The 25,681-nt window shown below is 42.1% G+C and overlaps 1 protein-coding gene across 2 annotated transcripts in view; it reads left to right on the forward strand.

Moving 5' to 3' along the window:
* trpm6 (transient receptor potential cation channel, subfamily M, member 6) overlaps positions 1–25,681 on the forward strand; it is a 154,283-nt gene that overhangs the window by 72,810 nt on the left and 55,792 nt on the right. For both annotated transcript variants that reach the window (XM_080188915.1, XM_080188917.1), the window contains exons 14-20: positions 1,329–1,469; positions 2,106–2,255; positions 3,269–3,549; positions 8,152–8,380; positions 19,063–19,218; positions 20,077–20,211; positions 21,503–21,631. In XM_080188915.1, coding sequence (XP_080045041.1) covers positions 1,329–1,469; positions 2,106–2,255; positions 3,269–3,549; positions 8,152–8,380; positions 19,063–19,218; positions 20,077–20,211; positions 21,503–21,631 — 1,221 coding nt within the window. The remainder of the gene's footprint in view (positions 1–1,328; positions 1,470–2,105; positions 2,256–3,268; positions 3,550–8,151; positions 8,381–19,062; positions 19,219–20,076; positions 20,212–21,502; positions 21,632–25,681) is intronic.

Raw genomic sequence — 25,681 nt, forward strand, 5'->3', positions numbered from 1 at the left:
GGTCCTTGGCCTTGTAGGTGTTTGAAAATCAAACCTGTAGTCTGGAAGATGAGTTTGTAGAATGTTTTATTGATAGTTTCTGAGAACAATAATACATTGTGGGGGATAAAGCTATTTTAGATCTGGCATTGTGCAACGATGTGGGTATGCCGGCGTTGGACTGGTGTAAACACAGTAAAAAGTCTGACAACACCAGGTTTTAGTCCAACCTATTTATTTGATACTATACCCGAAAGCTTGCGAGTATATTATCAAATAAATAGGTTGGACTAAAACCTGGTGTTGTCAGACTTTTTATTGTGCAACGAGGCAAAGTTTATTTGTAATCATGTTATAAAAAGAGTCCCCTTGTAAAAAGTATAATCATAATACAAAGGAAGTTTGAAAGTCACCATTCCAAAACAAGAATCTTAAACTTAAACAAAGCCAATTACGTCGATACGAGGGGGTAACTGGCAAAGATTGTTTGAGTAAACAAATTAAAAGTTATGGCAATAAATGAACAGCGGGAAACATTTAAAGAAACAATTCAAAATGTTCAACAAAAATACATTCCATGAAAACACAAAACTCAGTAAGAAAAGACCATTCTCAGCTTATTAAGGAAGTTAATGTAGTATTATATTGAAAGAAGAATGTTGGGAGTGTTGTAGAAAACAGACAAAGATGATCATAAAGCTGATGAAAAGGGAAAAAAGTAGGATGTGGGAAGAAGCAAGCCAGGAATAAAAAAAGTCAGCTTTTAAAATATTTTTAAAGAAGATGAGATTAGATAAAGTAAACAATGTTCCCTTAAAGGCAGAAATTATCATGGGGAATAAAGAAATGGCAGATATTTTACATCTTCATAATAGAAGACACAAAAATAGTAAGAGTGAGGAACTTAAGAAAACTAATATTAAGAGAGAAAACGTATTGGGGAAACTTAAGGAAATATAATCAACAAATCCATGTGACCTGTTGCACTGATCCAGTGTCAGTTCTCCTCTATTGGCAAGGGACATGGGAACTCCCAATTTAAGGAGCATAGGGATGAGTGAAAACTCTAGCTCACAAGGTTGTACAGGAAGCTTTGCACCAATGCCTGGGTTTGACCTATGTAGCTGTGATAGTGTTTATGACTGTTTCAGAGACCTTCATTGAAATTCTGCTGGAATCTGCTGGTACAGTTGTGCATTTTCTGCCACCTCCACTTCAGAATTTACCTGGGGAAATTAAAATGAAATGAATTACATGAATAATGAATAACAAGATTGAGGAGAATTTTACAGTAGAAACAAAATGTTATGTATTTTACTGCGAATTCTGATACAAGCTTCTGTTTCTAGAGTAACCTTCCTCCTGGTTACAAAGTTACTTTGATTGACATTGGATTGGTGATGGAATATCTGGTAGGAGGTGCATACCGAAGCATCTATACACGGAAATCTTTCAGACTCCTGTATAACAGCCTCTATAGACAGCACAAGGTAAGGAGCAGGTTAGCTACTCTCATGCTTTGTGGGGATGGTCCTGTTGCTCCATTGGTGGTATCACATTGGATCATTAATTGCTATTAAATTGGACACTTTCTTTACATAACTGGGTCCCTTTGTTCTGCAATAGAAGAAAGCAGAATAAGCTACTCTTAAGATTACTACTGAAACTATAATTTATTGACATTTGAACTGATACTTTCTTCCCACTTTTTGGAGGGCGGGAGACAGATGTAGATGATTCTCACATATGCAATAAATGACAGTTTAAGTGTGTCAGTTTGTTTCAACCTAGGTGCTGTTTCCCATCTAGGTTCTATTCAACTGCACTTGTCATCTTGTGTCATGTCAGGAAATTGCTCCACTATTCTTTAATATATTCCTTCTATGTTAGTTAGAAATTATAACTACTTCTGTGAAATACGTTGAGATATGCACATACATACCCACACTCAAACAATCCACATGCAGGCAATACTGTACACAGATCAATGTTTGCAATTTACAGGTAGAGCTTTGATATTTTCCTTTTGCAACTCTAAATAAAAATAAGATACAGAAATTGATTCTCAAAAATATTGCCAGTGTACTTGTAAACATGTGGCTAAGAAAAAACTGTCTTTTCAACAGCGAGTTAGACGCCATGGAGTCACCAGTTTCACTCCGAGCTGGAGTAACCATTCCTTACAGCAGAACAGAGAACCAGCTCCTAGAGTGGAAACTGAAGAGCAGAGGCTGCACTCCCAGTTCATTAGAACAGCTCAGCCATACAAACGCAAGGTGCAGCATTCTTCTTCTAAGTTTATTCATTATCAACATTAACTTTAAACTTGCACTGCAATATTACATGAAAAATGATAATAATAAAGATATAAATCATCTGAGATGTTCCCAATCCTTTGATAAGCAGATTGATTGGTCAAATTCAGACTAGTTAGGACATATGGCCAATTTAATGCCTTACAGTTGTCAAACTTATATGAAGCGCACAATGGATAAATGGGAACAATGGTTAGGTCGCCAATACACCAAAATAAAATTCCATCTCATAATGGCTTCATTAATAATTGGGAAAAAATTTTGAAATAAAATCAAAATTGCATTTTCATTGGGTACATTATGGATCTTTTCAAAAATTAATGAACTAAAAATGGTGGATTTGTACATTATCAATTTGGGCCATTACCGTGAGTTTGGTATAAATAATGCTTTAGCTAAGAATTTTTGTTTGCTAAGTGCAATTTTAATCCATGTTTCCCAAGACAGCACAATGCACATACATTATTGAATTCAGCTGCTAGGTGTTCCTCATATTTTTACTAAATTAATTAAAATAATCATGTTAGAGACACCAAAGGATAGATTGTTACAAATGCACCGACTTTTTCTCCATTTTGATTTTTGGAATTCATGTATATTTGTGCCTCAGGTTTATGTAATTTTGACTTGGAACTTCTAATATTTCAGTGCTTGGGAGGGAGCTAGGGAAACGTAACTGAAAAACACAGAAGGGAATTCCAAATTCAAAGCAGACAAAAATTCAGGGGTTGTTAAGATCCGATCTATCTCGCACTACCCTCGGTGTCCCCAGATAGCAGAGGGCACACCCATCGCTGGCAAAATGTCAATGACGGCAGAAAGACAGCAGGCACTTTACCCCCCTCTGCCTTCCCTTGCTGTTTCCAGTCCTCACTGCCCCCCATGCACATCCTAGCTGGCTGGTAAAATCTACCGCTTGACATACAATAAATGTGCTAGTGTCTATATATTTAAAATGGTGATGTTTTTCACAGGAGAAATCGGTTTCACTCTGTAAGTCAAAAAGGAAGCAAAAAGATGGTTTAAATTATACAGAGGAGCATGATTCTGCAGGTTTTATCTATCCCTACAATGACCTGTTGGTGTGGGCTGTGTTGATGAAGCGACAGAGGATGGCCATGTTTTTCTGGCAGCATGGAGAAGAAGCTACAGCTAAGGCAGTGGTGGCCTGCAAACTATACAGGGCAATGGCTCATGAGGCCAAGCAGAGCAACATGATGGATGACACCTCGGAAGAGCTAAAGCAGTACTCCAAGTATGATTACTCACTATTCACTTTCTACTTTTGTCTTCAAGAAATTAAGATGTTGAAAAGGCTAAGAATGAAGTTGAAAGCGATCTAGAAACAAGTTGTGTTACCCTGTGTGTTCACTGAGGAATGTCTATCATAAGTTCAAAGGGGGAGACAAGAAATAGGAACAGAAGTAGGCCATTAATCCCATCGAGCCTACTCCAACATTCAATAAGATTGTGGCAGGTCTGATTGTGGCCTAAACGTCACTTTTTGCCTATCTCCATAACCCTTGACTCCCTTGTAATCTCACCAACTAACTGACTAACCAGAAAATTGTCTAACTCAGCCTTGAATATTTTCAAACACCCACTCCGCTCTATGGAAGAGAACTTCAAAGATTAGCGACCCTCTGAGAGAAAAAATCTTTCCCATCTTTGTCTTAAATAGTAATAATTCCTCTAAACCATTTTAAAATATCAGGGACCCGGGTTCAATTCTGGCCTCGGGTCACTGTCTGTGTGGAGTTTGCACACCCTCCCCGTGTCTGCATGGGTTTCCTCCAGGTGCTCCAGTTTCCTCCCACAGTCCAAAGATGTGCAGGTTAGGTGGATTGACCCTAGTGTCAGGGCATTAGCAGGATAAATATGTGGGCTTGCAGAAGTAGGGCCTGGGTGGGATTGTGGTTGGTGCAGACTTGATGGGCGGATGGTCTTTTTCCACACTCCAGGGATTCTATCATTCTATGATTCTACATCATTTTAAATGTATTTCTAGCTGTGCAAATAACTTACTGGATAAAACAAAAAAGTCTGAATGCAGTGTATACTCTGATAGTTGCTTCTCTTTCTGAAAAAGGGATGGCAACATGATTAAATGTTAAATTTGTTTTGCCAGCTCAGAAGAGGCTATTTGTCAAGTACATTAGCCTGTACTTTCTTTTGTATTTTAATTTTAAAATAGGGAACATGGCGAAGTCAAATCTTTATATTAACTACAGGAAGATATCAGAGAAAATCAGGCACATACCTGATTACCGACAGTGTCCTTGTTGTGATCAGAGCAGTTTTCCTGCCTCTGGGAGCTGCTAACCAAACAGACACTGGCAGTTCTCCATATGGGCAACGCCACTGAGAATGGTGGTCACTGCTAGGAATGCAGGATCATTGCTGGGGTTTGGAGTATAGGTAAGTCAGGTGGGTTTATCAGATTCAGTTGTGGAGGCCTACAAAAGGTGGGGTTGATGGGGGCATGGGGGGTGTAGTGTTCAAGGACAGGCGAGTACTTCAGCCAAAGGTAGCTAATTACTCCAGTAAGTTTCTTCATTGGGCATGGGTTGCCCAAGAGCAACCACCCCTTCCAGGCCATGGGTATATCTGCAACCAATTAGGAAGAAAATTGCTTGGGCTTCATCATAAGAGGATTTGAGTTTAGAAGTAGAGATGTCTTACTGGAGTTACACAGGGCTTTGATGAGGCCACATCCTGAGTATTGCATGCAATTTTGGTCTCCCTACCTAAGAAAGGATATGCACGCCATAGAGAGCGTGCAGTGGACATTCCTTAGTCCAATACCGAGGTTGGTGAGACTGCCCAATGCGGATTCGACTGGGCCTGTATTTATTAAAGTTAGAAGGATAAGAAGAGATCTGATATATAATACTACAAAATTCTAACAGGGATGGACAGGCTACTTGCAAGGAGGATGCTTTCCCTGGTTGGGGAATCCAAATTGAGGAGATACAGATGAGCACCCTCCATCCATCCATCCTCCCTATACTTAATGGGTGGAGTTGGGAAGGTGATAGGATCTTCACCTTTCTGAATAGTTAAGCATCTGCCCACCTCAAGGGGGGAGAATTGATTTTTATCCTTTGTACAGCAAGTGATTAGGAAAGCTAATAGAAAGTTATTGTTTATTGTGAGGGGAATTGAATATAGAAGGAGAGAGGTTATGTTTCAGTTTTGTAGGATGTGGGTGAGACCACATTTGGAGTATTGTGTACAGTATTGGTCTCTTCATTTAAGGAAGCATGTGAATGTATTGGAAGCAGTTCAGAGAAGGTTCACTGACTAATACCTGGAATAGGAGGATTTTCTTATGAGGAAAGGTTAACCAAGTTCGGCTAGGATCTATTGGAGTTTAGAATAGTAAGACGTAATTTGATTGAAACATATAAGACTCTGAGGGGTCTTGACAGCGTGGATGTGGAGAGATATTTCTGCTTGTGGGAGAATCTAGAAATAGAGGTCATTGCTTAAAAATTAGAGGTCTCCCATTTAAGACAGATGAGAAGAATGTCTTTCCCCCAGAAGGTTGTGAGTCTTTGGAACTTTCTTCCTTAAAAGGCAGTGGAAGCAGTCTTTGAATATTTTTAAGGCATAGCTAGATAGCATGGGATAAAGGTTATTGATAATGGGCTATCTGCTGAAATCATTCAATTCAAGAGGCAGCATCTATTTGTGTGTGCTGCCTGTCTCAATAGACTAGACTCAGCCCCATATCTGAAAACAACGGCAATCAAATTTCACCCCAAAATATTTTTCTGTTTTTCAACAATTTTTGTCTTGAAAATCCATGTGTGGAAATCTAGCCCTTGAAGCCTCATTGCTCTTCCCTCAATTCAGCTAAAGTTAGTGGAAAGCAAGGTTCATGGAGATATGGAGGGTGGAAGATGTTACAAGGAGTAGTAGACCTTTGTCATATTCAGCCATTACTATAGCACTGAAGGTGCTGGAAAAGTTGTCCTGAGTGGGAGGATGTTGGGTCTCTCAGAAAGAGGATGAGACTGTATCAGTATCAAGATGTTAGTTGGAATATTTAAAATTGATAACATTCTTGCCTTGTCTTTAGCAGTACATCCCTCAAACCCACCTGAATCTAGATGATGGACCCTGGTGCCTTTGGGTTCTGGAGATGTATATGTGTCTGACCAGGACTATATTAAGCGATGCTACACATACAATCCTACAATGCAGAAGGAGGCCATTCGGCCCATCGAGTTTGCACTGACCACAATCCCCCCACCCCCATGCATTTACCCTAGCTAGTCCCTCTGACATGACAGGGCAATTTAGCATGACCAATCAACCTAACCTGTACATCTTTGGACTGTGGGAGGAAACTAGAGGACCCAGGGGAAACTCACGCAGGGGGGAATGTCAAACTCCACACAAACAGTGACCCAGGCCAGGAATTGAACCTGGGTTTCTGATGCTGTGAGGTTCACTGTGCCACAGTGCTCCCAACTATGGGAGTTTGTGTTCACTTAATATCAGTGACATTGTAAAAGCCCTCAGAGGATCCAACCCCACTTGGTAACTCCATCGGATGCTTGGTTACCTGTGTTTCCAGTTGATGGTCATTACAGCAGATTTCCAGCAATGTCAACAGAATGATCACTGGATTTCAGTTCCCATCCAAGTATTCCTGATACTCCCCACCTGTATCCTGATGTTCTCCTAAACAACATTCACCAGGGGAACTATGGAAAATACTTATATGAATGCTCCATTAACTTAGCACTGCTGCTCAGGATTCAGCATCAGGATTAATTTGCACTGTTCTTGGAATAAACGAAGAAAGAGCTTGCATTTTTCTCATGCCTTGCATGACCCCAGGACATCTCCAAATTCTTTAGAGTAGGTGAAATACTTTTTGAAGTCACTGTTGGAATTCAGAAAACACCACAGCCAAATTGTGCATAGCCATGTCTCATAAACAGCACAGAGGTAAATAACTAGATAAGCTATTTTAGTGAAGTTGGTTAAACTCCACTTTTTCTTTGAATTTCCCCATGAAATATTTTATATACCCCTGTGAAAATGAATCCAAAGGCTGCATTTCTGATAATGCAGCACTCCCTCAGTGGATTTTTGTTAGCCAAGAGTTCTAAGGAATAGGCAGTTAGTTCACAGATCAGCTATGATTTCATTGACTGGTGCAACAGACTTGCAACAGACTTGCGCGATAAATGGCTATCCCGATTCTTTATCCTGAAGTTTATGTCTGGGGAGCTCTGAGTTCAAAGGTAGAAATAATGTCATTTAAGGTTTTTAAAATCAAAATATACATAGAGATATATGTAAAAGTCATATTACAGAACTTTCTTCACCCCCACCATCCTGTACCTTCCCAACCCCACCTGTCATATATTTGTTGGCCATCTTTTGGTAAGCACTATGATGGTGCATGTTGGAGGATGGTTTAGTTTGGCTGGTTGGACAGCTGGATCGTGATGCAGAGCAGTGCCAACAGTCTGGGTTCAATTCCTGTGCTGGCTAAAGTTATTCATGAAGGCCCACCATGCTCCTTCCCTGAGGTGTGCTCTGATCTTCTAGTTAAATCACCACTAGCCTAGGATCATCTGTGACTATGGTGAGTTCATTTTTACAAATTGTGAGACCATAGTTCTTAAAAGGTCTGCAGGCAATCTCTCATTTTGCTGCTTGAGACAATTTACTTGCACACAAATTATATTCACAGCGATATTGCTAAACTGAATGTAAAACTTCATTTTTCATGCTTTGAAAAAGCTTTGTGTTTTTTTTAAAGACTTAAAGGTTTTATTGTTGCAACAGAGTTATTTGTACCTTTCTCTCTTGCATGATTGTCTTTACATCCTAGGGAATTTGGACAACTTGCTGTGGATATTTTAGACCATGCATTCAAACAGAACGAGAGAATGGCCATGAAGCTGCTGACATATGAGCTGAAGAATTGGAGTAACTCCACATGTCTGAAACTGGCTGTGTCATCCGGCCTTCGGTCTTTTGTTTGCCACACATGCACTCAGATGCTTTTAACTGATATCTGGATGGGGCGTCTGAACATGAGGAAGAACTCATGGTTTAAGGTAAAGGGAGATCTGTGGGGACAAAGAAAACTCTTCATCCTACATTGCTGTTTCAACCACAACCTGTTTCAGACACAGTCTTGTTGGGCCCCTATGTTCACCTTGTTAGAATCTGCTCATTCTAATGCAGCCTCAAATTACTCCCATTGCATTAGACAGATCTCCCATGTTGATTATTATCTTTTAAGTTACACTCACTATAAAATTCTGCTGTATTTTTCCTGTTGTAAGTATTAAGTTGTCAGACCTTTTTTCAGGATAATGCATCTAATCTTATTCTGGAAAAAATCATTAGTTATTTTCTAATCTTTTGCTTCAACTGTGTATTTAATGAACTGTGAAAAATGTCACCAACAGTTTCCTATACAGTATTCCTATTCTTATTTTCTTAAGTACCTTCAGATGTGTTCTATATGGTTCATTTGGTTTATAAATATTTAAGCATGACAGTTTTTAACGACCATTTTGTGATAAATCTTTAGTTCTTTGTGAACTCCAATTTCTCAATTATGGCTCCAACTAACAAAGGGTCCAGATTCCCAATCCCCATGCTGAAAACTGCAGTAAACAACTAGAATTCTGCCTTATTATTTCCCTGACGCTGTTGCTTTATTATCGAGGTGCCTATTTCTGCCTTTAAACATTGCCTGTGGTGAATCACAGAATCGTGTCCCTGCAAGAATCAGCAGCTGAAGTGGGAGAAAGGTTAACAAATAAGCGTGGAGTGTAGAATAAATTCCTCAGGTGGCCAGTGACCTGACTGAAAATAGTGTGAGACACCTCCTACTTTCTGGGACTTTCTAAAGGATGGACAAGCAAACACTCTGCCATTTTGTATTGCTCAGACTACAAATCAGATTAATCAGAGGCAAAATCAAAAGAGAAGAAAATCAAATAAAGCAGATAGATGAAATGATCTGCTTAATGTAGCAAATGTACCTCAAAATAATAGTGTAACTTGAAGTTTTTATAGATCTTGGAAGTAATGCTATTAGCATTCATGATCCAAAGTTTATATGTCAAATTATGTATTGACAGTCTGCTCTACTGGGTTGTTCATCTGCCGGGAAAGCTGAAACTCAGTTTTTAAAAAAAAACCTAAAACAGAATGATAGTTAGTAGTCTTCATCGCTTTGAGATCTGAGCTAGAATAAAGCAGTACCAAAGAGATTGCTGTTAAAATTGTCAAGCAAAATATGATCAAAAGCACAAAAATTGTCTGATAGCTCTATCCGCTGTACACCTACACATAGATCAGCAGTTCTCATTAAATGGCTGGCTGCATTTGTTCACTCCTGATGGACTGGCCAACAGTCATAATAAGAAGTCTGACAACACCAGGTTTTAGTCCAACCGATTTATTTGATAGTAAACGCACAAGCTTTCGGGGTTAGTCCCTTCGTCCAGTGGATGGAGAGTTCTGGCCTCAGACAGAGCATATAAAGCACAGACAGTTTAGAGATTACTGATTAGAATGCGAATCCTTCCACCTAACCTGCTGTTCAAGACCTGAAGTGGCTGACAATGTGAGTGGAAGGAGCACTGATCACAGGTTAAAGAGATGTGTATTGTCTCCAGACAGTACAGTAAGTGAGGTTTTGCAAACCCAGGCAAGTCACGGGGGTTACAGATAGTGCGACATGAACCCAAGATCCCTGTTGAGACCGTCCTCATGTGTGCGGAACTTGGCTATCAGTTTCTGTTCAGCGACTCTGCGCTGTCGTGTGTCGTGAAGGCCGCCTTGGAGAATGCTTACCCGAAGGTCAGAGGCTGAATGCCCGTGACCACTGAAGTGTTCACCAACAGGAAGGGAACAGTCTTGCCTGGTGATTGTCGAGCGATGTTCATTCATCCGTTGTCGTAGCGTCTGCATGGTCTCCCCAATGTACCATGCTTCGGGACATCCTTTCTTGCAACGTATCAGGTAGACAATGTTGGCCGAGTTGCAAGAGTATTTACCATGTACCTGGTGGATGGAATTCTCACGTGTGATGATGGTATCCATGTCTATGATCCGGCATGTCTTGCAGAGGTTGCTGTGGCAGGGTTGTGTGGTATTGTGGTCACTGTTCTCCTGAAGGCTGGGTAGTTTGCTGCGAACAATGGTCTGTTTGAGGTTGTGTGGTTGTCTGAAGGCAAGAAATGGGGGTGTGGGGATAGCCCTGGCGAGATGTTCGTCTTCATCAATGATATGTTGAAGACTCCGGAGAAGATGTCGTAGCTTCTCCGCTCTGGGCAAGTACTGGACGACGAAGGGTACTCTGTCCATTGTGTCCCGTGTTTGCCTTCTGAGGAGATCGGTGCGGTTTTTCGCTGTGGCGCATCGGAACTGCCGATCTATGAGTCAAGCACCATATCCTGTTCTTATGAGGGCATCTTTCAGGGTCTGGAGGTGTCTGTCACGATCCTCCTCATCTGAGCAAATCCTGTGTATACGGAGGGCTTGTCCATAGGGAATGGCTTCTTTAACATGTTTAGGGTGGAAACTGGAGAAGTGGAGCATCGTGAGATTGTCTGTGGGCTTGCGGTACAGTGAGGTGCTGAGGTGACCGTCCTTAATGGAGATGCGTGTGTCCAAGAACGCAACTGATTCTGGGGAATAGTCCATGGTGAGTTTGATGGTGGGGTGGAATTTGTTGATATCATCATATAGTTGTTTCAGTGATTGTTCACCATGAGGCCAAAGGAAGAAAATGTCATCGATGTATCTAGTGTATAGCATTGGTTGAAGATTCTGTGCAGTGAAGAAGTCTTGTTCGAACCTGTGCATGAAGATGTTGGCATATTAAGGTGCAAATTTGGTCCCCATGGCTGTTCCATGTGTCTGGATGAAAAACTGGTTGTTGAAGGTGAAGACATTGTGGTCCAGGATAAAGCGGATGAGTTGTAAAATTGCATCTGGAAACTGGCAGTTGTCAGCATTGAGTACTGAGGCAGTCGCAGCAATGCCATTGTTGTGGGGGATGTTGGTGTAGAGCGCCGAGACATCCATTGTGACGAGGAGTGTCCCTGGTTCAACTGCTCCATGTGTGCTGAGTTTCAGTAGGAAGTCCGTAGTGTCGCGACAAAAGCTGGGGGTTCTTTGTACAATGGGTTTCAGGATGCCCTCGACGTAGCCGGAGAGGTTCTCACACAGAGTTCCATTGCCCGATACGATGGGACGTCCAGGTGTGTTTGCCTTGTGTATCTTTGGGAGGCAGTAGAGATCTCCAATGCGGGGAGTACGTGGAATGAGAGCACGGAGGGTGCTCTGAAGGTCCGGATCAAAGGTCTTGATCAGATTGTTGAGTTGACGAGCGTGTTCTTTGGTCGGATCTGTGGGTAATTGTCTGTAGTGTTCCTCATTGTTTAGTTGTCAGTACACTTCTTTACAGTAATCCGTTCTGTTCAGTATGATGATGGCCCCTCCTTTGTCTGCTGGTTTGATGACAATGTTGCGGTTTGTCTTGAGAGCATGGATGGCGTTGCATTGTGCTTGGGTGACGTTCGGGGCTGTCTTGTGAGTGCGGCTGATGAATCTGGTGTTAACGCACCTCCTGATGGTTTGGGCATACAAGTCCAGTCGAGGGCAGCGGCCTTCCGGAGGAGTCCAATTGGATTCCTTCCTCTTAGGCTGTTGCACTGCAGATCTCTCTGTCAGCTGTTCTGGTTCATCGACTGTCTCATTGTGCTCGCTGCTGGCCTCTTGGGGTTTGTGGAAAAACTCCCGCAGCCTCATTCGCCTGATGAATTCCTCTGTGCCTGCTGCGAGACTGATGCGAGACTGCCTCCCAAAGATACACAAGGCAAACACACCTGGCCGTCCCATCGTATCGGGCAATGGAACTCTGTGTGAGAACCTCTCCGGCTACGTCGAGGGCATCCTGAAACCCATTGTACAAAGAACCCCCAGCTTTTGTCGCGACACTACGGACTTCCTACTGAAACTCAGCACACATGGAGCAGTTGAACCAGGGACACTCCTCGTCACAATGGATGTCTCGGCACTCTACACCAACATCCCCCACAACAATGGCATTGCTGCGACTGCCTCAGTACTCAATGCTGACAACTGCCAGTTTCCAGATGCAATTTTACAACTCATCCGCTTTATCCTGGACCACAATGCCTTCACCTTCAACAACCAGTTTTTCATCCAGACACACGGAACAGCCATGGGGACCAAATTTGCACCTCAATATGCCAACATCTTCATGCACAGGTTCGAACAAGACTTCTTCACTGCACAGAATCTTCAACCAATGCTATACACTAGATACATCGATGACATTTTCTTCCTTTGGCCTCATGGTGAACAATCACTGAAACAACTATATGATGATATCAACAAATTCCACCCCACCATCAAACTCACCATGGACTATTCCCCAGAATCAGTTGCGTTCTTGGACACACACATCTCCATTAAGGACGGTCACCTCAGCACCTCACTGTACCGCAAGCCCACAGACAATCTCACGATGCTCCACTTCTCCAGTTTCCACCCTAAACATGTTAAAGAAGCCATTCCCTATGGACAAGCCCTCCGTATACACAGGATTTGCTCAGATGAGGAGGATCGTGACAGACACCTCCAGACCCTGAAAGATGCCCTCATAAGAACAGGATATGGTGCTTGACTCATAGATCGGCAGTTCCGATGCGCCACAGCGAAAAACCGCACCGATCTCCTCAGAAGGCAAACACGGGACACAATGGACAGAGTACCCTTCGTCGTCCAGTACTTGCCCAGAGCGGAGAAGCTACGACATCTTCTCCGGAGTCTTCAACATATCATTGATGAAGACGAACATCTCGCCAGGGCTATCCCCACACCCCCACTTCTTGCCTTCAGACAACCACACAACCTCAAACAGACCATTGTTCGCAGCAAACTACCCAGCCTTCAGGAGAACAGTGACCACAATACCACACAACCCTGCCACAGCAACCTCTGCAAGACATGCCGGATCATAGACATGGATACCATCATCACACGTGAGAATTCCATCCACCAGGTACATGGTAAATACTCTTGCAACTCGGCCAACATTGTCTACCTGATACGTTGCAAGAAAGGATGTCCCGAAGCATGGTACATTGGGGAGACCATGCAGACGCTACGACAACGGATGAATGAACATCGCTCGACAATCACCAGGCAAGACTGTTCCCTTCCTGTTGGTGAACACTTCAGTGGTCACGGGCATTCAGCCTCTGACCTTCGGGTGAGCATTCTCCAAGGCGGCCTTCACGACACACGACAGCGCAGAGTCGCTGAACAGAGACTGATAGCCAAGTTCCGCACACATGAGGACGGTCTCAACAAGGATCTTGGGTTCATGTCGCACTATCTGTAACCCCCGTGACTTGCCTGGGTTTGCAAAACCTCACTTACTGTACTGTCTGGAGACAATACACATCTCTTTAACCTGTGATCAGTGCTCCTTCCACTCACATTGTCAGCCACTTCAGGTCTTGAGCAGCAGGTTAGGTGTAAGGATTCGCATTCTAATCAGTAATCTCTAAACTGTCTGTGCTTTACATGCTCTGTCTGAGGCCAGAACTCTCCATCCACTGGACGAAGGGACTAACCCCGAAAGCTTGTGCGTTTACTATCAAATAAATCGGTTGGACTAAAACCTGGTGTTGTCAGACTTTTTACTGTGTTTACGCCAGTCCAACGCCGGCATACCCACATCACAACAGTCATAATGGCAGATGTTGGAGGGAATGTTCAAATTAACCACCTTGTCAGGACACATTGGCTTGAAATGTTAACTCTTCCTGTCTCCACAAATGCTTGCTGAATAGCTCCAGCATTTTCCGCCTTTATTCCAGCATCTGCAGTACTTTTTTCTTGCAATGGCATCATTACATTACGTTACCCACAGACAACTTCTGCAACATTTTTCTCTTTTAATTCTTTTTCCTTCTGCCACATTGGTTTTCAGAAGCTTTTGTAGTAATTGTTCTTTTTAAAACCCTGAACACCATTAGTGTTATGAATAGGTTTCTTTATAGAAAACTCTGATATCAGTTTTATGTAGGATTTAGAGGAGGACCAACAAAGTGATGCCAAGTAACACTGGTGCTGTGTTCCTACTTGTTTGTGCATTCACATTTTTGATGCTTTGGTAGATGATCAGTGCACACAGAAACTTCAGTTATCAAGGGAGGTTGTGATATCAAATCCAAAGGTATGTTATTGCCTGAATAATGCTGGATAGTGTTTGGAAACATGTCTTGCTTTCATTGACATTGCATGAAAGAAAGCAGGCCACTGTGATCAACAGCCAGTACAGCCTGCCTAGTCACACTCGCCAAGATGTCAACAAACATCACTGGCAATGACAATAGGGAGCTTTCTCCACAAAATCCAAGTCAGCAGAGGATCAGAGGCAGACATGTGCCTTCTGTTGTAAGTTCATCATGCAACATCCAGTGACAGTAGCAGTCACTTTGAGCTGCAGCTAGCCTCCACCTCCTTCAATCAGCAGTACTGGCTGATGGAGAGAGTGCCATTGAATGCCAAACAGTGTCACTTTCCTCACAACGATTTCATACAGCACCAAATCATCTACAGAGTTGCCAAACTGTGATCTGGGTTCTGGGCTACCAGGTAACTTACCTGAAGACTTGTGCTTGCACAGAAGTTTCCTTCCACTTCATTTCAGCCTATCACTTCCAGCAGTCATCCTATTCAACTTTGGAAGGTGCTACAACTAAGTTAAACTTCCTTTTGAGCCCTTCCTAAATTCAAAAATAAATGCATAAGGAATAGGGCTTGAGTAGGCCACGTGGCCCTTCGAGCCTATTTTGGCATTCAGAGAGTTCAGGATCGATTGTTTACCTCAGCACCACCTTTCTGCATTATCCCTATGTCCCTTAGATCCCATATTATCCAAAAATCTGTTTTAAATATACTTAACAACTAAGCATTCATAGCACTATGGGGTAGGGAATTCAAGGATCACAACCCTTTGAGTGAAGAATTTTCTCTTTATCTTAGTCCTAAATGACTGATCCCTTATTTTGAGGCTGTGACCCTGTATTCTAGATTTCCCAGCCAGAGAAAACATTCAAATTGAGTTTTACTCCCTGATTCTGACAACCCTCTTTGATTGTTTGCATTCATTTACATATTACTTATCCCACAATTTTTGGCTTCCACCATTTTCGAAAACTGGGCTCATCTGGATCTCGCAGCATGGATGTTATCATGGAAGATCTTCTGTTAAGTAGTCGCAGTGGACAATGGCCGGATATTTCCTCAGAGCTGTGGTGGAAATCCCATTTATGTGCATGAACTAAGTTGCAAATCAGGAACAGCTCCAAATAATACCTAGCTTTGTGTCCTGTGATGATATTCTGTATAAGCAGAACCAAGTCAGGGGTGTCCGAGAAGTTGCAGAAGAGTCCATTTTGGAAGTGAAGAACTCTGCAAGGATAAAGCAAAATGAGAGCTTTGATTTAGAACAAGAGGATATTTCCAGGGAAATTAGTCAGTGATGCTACTATGGAAACAGCCTGTAAACTTTGAGGTAGATACCAGGTTTAGGGATAGGAGGGAAGCTAACCAATTAGAGAGTAGTTGTAAAGAGGTGTCATCTGCTCATCTGATCTAATGCTGAGTGTAACCAACATCCTTGGTCCTATCTGACCATGAAGGTAAGGGAAAATGAATCATTTGGTGACAATTTACCTATTATTAAAATATGAGTTTTCTTCTTTCCCTGTTAAAAGTTTTCTCCTCTTGAGGGGCGTTAGAGATATCACCACCCTCTAGACAGTTCTATAACTGTACTCCTATGAATTTAATTTGAAAAAAGCATGTTTAAAAATCTATGAAACATCATCATTACATTCTGATCAATAAGTCAACTATGTTTCTAAACTGTATACAAATGTGGTAACTTTAAAATGATATACGTACTATGGGTTAGTGGTAATTGAAGTAGATTCAGTAATAAATTTCAAAAGGAAAAGGCCGGTTAGTTTAACGTCTGTTGTCGGTAAAATGTTAGAATCCGTCATCAAGGAGGAAATAGCAAGGCATCTTGAGGGGAATTGCTTGATAGAGCAGACGCAGCACGGTTTCGTTAAAGGGAAGTCGTGTCTGACAAATTTACTGGAGTTCTATGAGGATGTGTCAAGGGTGGTGGATAGAGGAGAGCCGGTGGATGTGGTCTTTCTTGATTTTCAGAAGGCGTTTGACAAGGTACCTCACAAGAGGTTATTGCAGAAGGTCAGGGGACATGGAGTTGGGGGTAGGGTGTTAGCGTGGATAGAGGACTGGTTGTCAAATAGGAGGCAGAGAGTGGGGGTCAATGGGTGCTATTCGGATTGGCGGTTGGTGACTAGTGGAGTGCCTCAGGGGTCGGTGCTGGGGCCTCAGCTATTTACCATTTATATAGATGATCTGGAGGAGGGAACCGAGTGTATGGTGTCGAAATTTGCTGATGACACCAAGATTGGTGGAAAGGCAAATTGTGCGGAGGGTGTGGAGAGTCTGCAGAAGGATCTAGATAGGCTGGGCGAATGGGCCAGGAACTGGCAAATGGAATTTAATGTTGGCAAGTGCGAGGTAGTCCACTTTGGTAGGAATAATGGTAGGAAGGATTATTACTTACGTGGAGAAAAACTGCAGCAGGCGACGGTGCAGAGGGACCTCGGGGTCCTTGTGCATGAGTCGCAAAAACCCAGCTTGCAGGTGCAGCAGGTGGTCAGGAAGGCGAATGGGATGCTGGCCTTCATAGCGAGGGGGATTGAATATAAAAGTAGGGAGGTCTTGCTGCAGCTATATAGGGCATTGGTGAGGCCGCAGCTGGAGTACTGTGTGCAGTTTTGGGCGCCGTACTTATGCAAGGATATTTTGGCCTTGGAGGGAGTGCAGAGGAGGTTTACTAGGCTGATACCAGAGTTGAGGGGGTTGAGCTATGAGGAGAGGCTGAATAAACTAGGCTTGTACTCGTTAGAGTTTAGAAGAATGAGGGGAGATCTCATTGAGACGTATAAGATGATGAATGGGATGGATAGGATAGAGGTGGAGAGACTCTTCCCGCTCAGAAAGGACAGTAGGACTAGGGGGCACAGCCTCAAGATAAAGGGGGGGTGGTTTAGAACGGAGTTGAGGAAGAACTTCTTCACTCAAAGGGTGGTGAATCTCTGGAATTCTCTGCCCGTTGAAGTGGTGGAGGCTGCCTCGCTAAATATTTTTAAGACACGGGTTGATGGGTTTTTGATAAGAGAGGGGATTAAGGGTTATGGGGAGAGGGCGGGAATGTGGAACTGAGCCATGACAGATCAGCCATGATCTTATTGAATGGCGGGGCAGGCTCGAAGGGCCAGATGGCCTACTCCTGCTCCTATTTCTTATGTTCTTATGTTCTTATGAAACTACTACTTGAAGTGGGAATATTTGTAGGTTTATGAGGAAAGAGCAGGGGACTGGGGTTAATTCAAAAGCTCTTTCAAATAGCTGGTACAGGCACCATGGGCTGTATGGTATTGTACGATTTTTCGAATTATTAACATCAACATTTCTTCAATGGTGAAATAGTAAATTGCTGAATGTAAAAATGTCCGTCACACTGAATTTGTTATAAAAGTCAAATTCTGCAGATGATGGAAGTCTGAAATAAAAACAGAAACTGCTGGAAAAACCCAGTAGGTCAAGCAGCATCTGGAGAGAGAGGAACAGAGTTAACAGGTGGAATTCTCCCAAGCCACTGCCGGTGTCTTCGATAGTAGGGGAATATGGTGGGAAACCCAGAAATCAGTTTCACACAGGCGTAAATTTACAGCGGGATCTTCCGCTGGCACACACCATGGCAGGGTTGGACAAGCTGCAAGAGGCCAGTGTGAGCTTTGTTTACATCCCTTTATGGGATGCAGTTGAAGGCTGACTTCCCCATGCCGGAGTGTCCATGGTGCCAGTAGGGAACACGCCAATGTGAAGCATGTTCTTCAGAATGGTGTGCAGATGTCACAACTCATCTGAACAATGTCTGGGGCTGCCTCCAGAGTTCACGATGGAGGCCACCCACAACCCTAGACCATGACAGCACAGCAGTGGGCTGGGGGAGTGTCTGCAGGTGTAACCTCCAAGATTCAATGTTCTGGAGGGGGCCCATCTTCCAGCCTTGGAATTTTCTGGCAGATTCATCTTCTTGTTCAGGAAGTTAATCTTCCGGTCGTGCATCTTCTTTCTTCAACAGTGGGTCAGTGATGTTGGATGCCTTTTCAATATGGCATCTGGACACAATGGTGGACAATCACCATTCAGACCTGCCTCACCATTGAATACAGCATAAGACACCCAGTGTGTAATTAACCAGGTTAGGGCTGGAAGATTTTGCATGTGTTCCCACTGGCTGCCGCAACAACAAACATTCCACATTCCTGTCTCTACCATGGAACTTAGTCTCAAAATAGGAGAATTCTGCCCAACATTTCAAACTGATGACCTTAATACTACATTTTCTGTTTTTATTACGTTTATTTGGTTCCTCTATTTGTAATGTTGATTATATGGCTGCTTTTACAGAGGTTCAGAATATTATGGACTGGGCAGTTAAAAAAGCAAGTATTTATCTGTGATTAATTGATTTGAAAAGTCCAGTAACTCTCAGTTTTATGAGTAAACAGTGCAGGTGTCATGTTGCAGTTGCTTAGTTCTAATTTGACTTTTTTGTCATCAGGTCATTTTGAGCATTCTTCTGCCTCCCAGCATTCTGATGCTGGAGTTTAAGAGTAAGGCTGAAATGTCTCACATCCCTCAATCTCAGGAGCCTCATCAGTTCGCTCGACAGTACAATACACAAAACTCCAGTGCTGCCAAGGATGATCAATCTTCTGTAGGTATAATGGGTTACCTTAAAACATCTTGGCATGGAATTTCTGACTGTTTAGGTTGGAATTATCCCAAAATCTGCCAAATTATCAAGAACTTCAAGCATAAATTAATTTCCTATGATTCTTTGCAATGGTGTGATAAAAATCGCACCAAAAGCCATCCCAGTCTATGAAACTGACATGCCTGTATTGAATCACTCACTGTTGTGATTTTATCCTCATCATGCCTGTAAATGTACATAGAATTTGACTACTATGCACCAATGTAGTGAATAGATAGCCAAATAAAGCCATTTTCAGTTAGCTAAAATTAGTTTTCAAAGGGAGCAAACTATATACTTTGAATAAAAACATTTTTTTTGATGAACCCATTTTCAGTTGTATCAATAAAACTGTATCAGGTTGCCATTCTTAAATATATCGAGGAGTACTTTAATTCAAGTTTTAAAATATGGTGTTCTAAGATGCTGCCCCTTAAATTAATGTAGAAATGCTACGTTGGATTGGGATGGGCACAGTAAGAAGTCTCACAGCACCAGGTTAAAGTCCAACAGGTTTATTTGGAACCACAAGCTTTCAGAGCACTCACACGATGAAGGAGCAGTTCTCCCAAAGCTTGTGATTTCAAATAAACCTGTTGGACATTAACCTGGTGTTGTGAGACTTCTTACTGTGCCCCTTACATTGGTTCACAGCAGATCGTAGATTTGACTTGAAATTGATTATGAGCCACTTGGAAGATCAGCTATTACCTCATTTTATTTTTACTTTGGACGGCATGCCACACTCCTATATTTTAATATCTATTCAGTAGTCTACCATAGTCTTTTCACTGATGCTTTCTATTACTCTGACAAAAGATGGAGTTTGACACAGAAAAAGGCCCAGAAAAGCCTACTGATGAGGTCATTGGTACAAGACAGAGAGGACTGCCTTGGACAAGAAAGGCTTATGAATTCTACAGTGCACCGATTGTCAAGTTCTGGTTCCATACGGTTTGTCTGACCTCACAGATAATTACCAATTAGAATATTCTGCTATGTTAATGGATGTGATAGGATGAATTTTTGTCACTGGGGAATGATGAATATCTCTCATGCCACTAATTGATTTCAGCCACCAATAGTCTTCAAGGTTACTATAAATGTGCCTGAGAAGAGTTAATGAATAATGTTGCAAAGATCTTGAAAGACTGTCCTGTTTTTTTGAACTAACTAAATAGAGAATTTTCAATGTGCAATTTTAGTGCAGCAGGTCAAAGTTTATCTCCTTCTGCACTTTAATAAACCCATTATTTCTTCAATAGCATTTTGTTTTAAGCTTAAGTTTATTTATTAGTGTCACAAGTAGACTTACAATAACACTGGAATGAAGTTACAGTGAAAATCCCCAAGTTGCCACACTCCAGTGCTTGTTCCGATATACTGAGGGAGAATTTAGCATGGCCAATGCACCTAACTAGCATGTCTTTCGGATTGTGGGAAGGAAACCGGACCACCCAGAGGTAACCCATGCAGACATGGGGAGAATGTACAAACTCCACACAGACAGTGACCCAAGCTGCGAATTGAACCTTGGTTCCTGGCACTGTGAGGCAGCAGTGCCACCCATGTCTATTTTACCTGATATTGTACTGTATATAAACATTGACTGTATGCCAAAAGCCACATCTAGAAATTCACAGGAGTTAGATTAGCATTTGTGGGGCAAAGATAGATTTATGTGTCCAATGTGAACACAGACCAGAGAATTTTTTCTCTTCTCATAATATCAGTATAAATGGAACTTTGGTTTGCAACATGTGAACTTTGGACCTTTTGGAGAGTGTTGTGCTCATGGTAACCATTAGCCCAGGATATCTTGAGCCAATTATCACTCTTTCTGTACATTTGAAAGGTCTTCACAAAAAAATGTTTGGCAGAAACTTTCATTTGCTCAGAAGCACACAAGTTGGGGAAATAAATTGTGGCTAAATGCACAATCTAATCTCTTCTATTTGAAGTTGGTGTGATGAGAACAACTTGAGACTCTCCCTCTTTGATTTGATTTGAATTGATTTATTATTGTCCCATGTATTAGTGTACAGTGAAAAGTATTGTTTCCTGCGTGCTATATAGACAAAACATACCATTCATAGAGAAGGAAAAGAGAAAATGCAGAATGTAGTGTTACAGTCATTGTTAGGGTGTAGAGAAAGATCATCTTGTGGCAAAGATCTTTTTCTGATAAGATGTTCTTTAATATTCCAGTGCAACATTACTTTTTCTTTCATTTTATCCTTCACAGATAGCCTATTTGGGATTCCTTATGCTGTTTACCTACATGGTTTTGGTGAAAATGGAACCTCTGCCCAGTGTTCAAGAATGGATTGTCATCATCTACGTTTTCACTACCGCTGTGGAGAAAGCTAGAGAGGTGAACAAGGACTAGAAAAAATCAAGTATTTTATATCACATTAACAGAATCATGCTTTAGTTAAAAGAAGTATTCTAGAACAATTTGAATTGTTGTGGTTATCCAAAAGATCTAGTGGGTAAAAAAATTACCTCCTAGAGAGTAGGGTTCTGGATTTTTTTCCTTGGTCAGTATTGAGTTAGCTATCTCAAGTTAATTTGGGGCACAATAATTAGCCTGTGCACCCTGAGCTAGAGAAGAAAGAAAATAGCCAAGAATCTTAATCTTCAGCTTTGTTCTTAAAACCCCCACATCAGAATTGCTGTGATCTAACCATTTGTATAGAAAGTGCAGGTGGATGTTGGCTGATAACAAACTAAGGCCGCCATAGCCATTCTGATTGGAAGGCCGTCTGGTTGTGGAATTACATTTATAATGCTTGTACTGTCAGTCTCATATTAGTATTTGACAGCCTTTGTTTTAGACTCTTGGTCTTTACTTAGACTGTAAGCAGCAAATATATTTTGATTTCAACACATTCAAGAAAAGACTAATATGGTAGTTGAGTACAGTTTTTGAGTTGTACCAATCATCACTGTTACCAATGTGTTAACAACAACATTAACAGAAATATTTTCCTCTCCCAGCTCTGCTTTATGACACAGAATGAAAAACCACAGAAAGATTGACTTAGTTCTGTGTTTCAGAGTAGCTAATTTAATCTTAAAATTTTAAGGTGATACAATTTTCAGGGAAACTTAAGTATGTTTTAAACTTTTGTTCATCTGATTGGAAAAAGGTTACACAGCATGGAAGGTAGCCATTTGGGTCATTATACAGACATACAAAATAGGAGCAGAAGTAGGCCATTTGGCTCCTCGATTCTGGTCTGCCATTCAATAAGATCATAGCCGATCTGATTGTACTCAGTTGAACAATCCTCATCTATCCCAAATAACCTTTCATTCCCTTGCCCAGCAAGAAGCTATGTACCTCAAAAATATTCAATGATTCCACTTACTTTGCTTTCTGAGGCAGAGTTCCAAAGTTGCACAACCCTCCAAGAAAAAAGATTTTCCCTCAGGCAGGCGTTTCTGCACCCTCCATGGCATGTTTTGTGGCAGTGGAGATGGCCCATCATTGACTGTTTTCCCATTGTTTGCACCCTCTGCCATCGAGGAACCCATGGCGGGGGTTAAAATCAGCAGGAATTCCTGCTTGCCAGTGGGAATAGCTGGAAAATTTTGGCCCTCATCTCTGTCCTACAAGGGCGATCCCTAATTTTACAATAGTGGCCCCTGTCTGGGCAAGCTCCCTGAAAGAGCTGCCAATTTGTTTCACTCCTCCGTGTTTTCCCGTCTCCATGCAATATTTTTTCCTTTTCAATGCATCTAATTTTATTTGAAAGTTATTGCTGATTCTGCTTCCATTATACTTTCTGGTAATGCATTCCAGAATTTAACAACATACTTGTCTTTTTTCACTGTTGTCTTAAGTCCATATCTTCTAGTTACCAACTTTTCTGGCAGTGGAAAAGATTCATCTCCATATCAAAACTCATCATTTTGAACATCTTTATTATATCTTCACGTAAACATTTTTGTTCCAAGGAGAACAGTCCTATCTTCTGCACACAACTGAATTCCTTCATCCCCTAACCATTTTGCTAAATCTGTTCTGCATTCTCTTAAGCCTTGGCATACTCTCTAAAATGTAGAATCTAGAAATGGACACAATGGCTTGAATTTTACACACCCTCTCCCAATCCCCCAGAGTGAGCTAGCTGGTGGGGTAATATCAGGTGTCCTGGCAAGGGGTGCAGTGACTGTCACCTACCTGCCCCTGTTGGTATTTTAGCAGCAGTAGGATAGGTGACAAGTGACTTATCTACTCTTATGTCAATTGAAGTCCTGAAGTGACCAGTTAAGTAGGGAGGGATCTTGGTGGCCTGCTTGCAGGCTCAGAGAGGTAATCTTTCCTGTTGCCTGCCTTTCCTGTTTCTGTGCCCATGGAGAGGACTTCCCGTTGCAAAGGCTGCCCTGTTCCCTCTGGCTTCTTGATCACTCCTACTGTACCTTGTCAGGATCTGCCTGATTGGCCCTAGTCAGGTCACCCCAGTACCTTAATTCTGAGCCTCCAGGTGATCCTCCTGATGTGGGGCCTACTGCAGTCCCAGTGGTTGGCACTGATCCTGGAGACTGCTAGGTTTGAAGAGCTGCCAACCCTCAACTCTTGGAGGTGTGACATCTTGCCTCGGGAAGATGGAAGCCACCACTTCAGGCAGCTAATTGCCTGAGCAACATAAAACTTAGCTATGATTTCCAAAGCCAACAAAGGCGGTTTGGCCCCCCAATTTTCCAGCTGATGCCAGGCCATCTCCTTTACGTTAAATCTCAGCCAGTATTTCACCTGGAGTTGAAGCAGTGATTTAAGAAGATTGCTTTAGTCAACAATACACAGACCTCTTCATGTAGATGCAACCACTTTTGAAATTCTACCAGTTAGCTTATATTGCCTCATTTTTCACTTAAATTGTACCAATTCACACTTCTCCAAATTGAATTTCATCTGCCTGTATCTGCCTATGTCCTCATTTGCCACAATCATCCTCACTTAACTACGTTTGTACACTTTGTGTCATCCGCAAATTTTGAAATGATGTCCTCTGTACTCAGTCATTACAAAACGTAGTGGTCCTAATACGTACCATTGGGTAACATTCTTGTACACTGCGCACGCCCCACCCCCCCTCCCCATCCCCTCAGTTCTGAAAAACAAATGTCCACCAATTGTCTCTATTTTTTGTTAGCTAATTTGGCATCCATACTGCTGCTGTCTATTGAATCCCATGGGCTTCAGTTTTGCTAATACATATTCCCACTGACTTTTTTCTGCAAGGAGGAAATGGCCTTAGTGATTGTGCTGTGGAAGGACATTTCTTCTCTGGCACCTTTCTAACTTTCTGGAATTTGTACTTCAAGGTACATAGGAATGTTTGACTTTGCTAATGAGTACAATGAATTGAAGAATACCCTGAGGTCAGTGGCAGCAGTTGTGTAGGCCTTAAAGTCTGACACATTTTGTTCAATCATACCTGGTGTTTTATGGCCAGCAACACACTGACCTCTTCATGTAGATGCTATTAGGTGCACACAACAACCAAATGTTGTAAGATTTGACACATATATGCTGCTTATCACCTTTATCTTGCTCTGTGCTGTTAAATTAAGAGTTCTTCACGATGTTTCCAGGGCATATTCGTGACCCATTAATGCACCACACTACATTTGCTCACTGAACCTGAAAATGTTCTCCCAAGGTTTGTTACACTGAAATCACCTTTGTGTATTTGGAATGTGGAAGCGAGTTAGCAATAAGCCTCTATTGCACTAATGGCCCAATTATAGTGCAGTTTTTGTATTCATGATGTAGTTTTCACATTGCGTTGACTCAGATATTGCTGTAAATCCCTGACCTCCATGTTACTTGACAATTCAGTTCTTCATCTATTCCTTTCCTGACCTCTATAACTTTGCTTCTGGCTGTTCCAGTAACGCTTAATGTGAGTTCAGAAAAAAACACTGATTTTTCTACTTGGCACTTGGCAACCATCTGATCTTAACACTCAACTGAACAACTACTGACCTTGTAAACCTCAGTTTGATCAGGCTACCATATTAGGCTGGATTTCAATGGCTCCACTGAATGTGTTTTTGGCAGTGAGGCGCAAAAAACCATGACGAGTAGCTGGCCCATCACCTCTCACCCTCCCCAACCCATTTCCATAATACTGTGGCTGGGTAAGGTGTCCACTAACCCTGTCTGATGTTAGACCTATTGAGGCCCTGAACTGCCCAATTAGGGGCATAATATGGTTGGCATTGGGAGGCAGATAATAGTGGGTAGACTGATATTTTCACCAAAAGGTAAGAGAAAATGCTGAGCATATCGAGGATACCTCTATGCCTTGCCCACTGAGCCATCATGTTTGTACCTCCCTGTAATCATCTCCCTCCCCCTCCCCCCACAACTTGCTGGGACTTCAAAACCTGACTCCCCCCCCCCGCCCAT

The sequence above is a fragment of the Carcharhinus amblyrhynchos genome, chromosome 5 (assembly GCF_965287045.1).
Source record: "Carcharhinus amblyrhynchos chromosome 5, sCarAmb.v2.hapA, whole genome shotgun sequence".
NCBI lineage: Eukaryota > Metazoa > Chordata > Chondrichthyes > Carcharhiniformes > Carcharhinidae > Carcharhinus > Carcharhinus amblyrhynchos.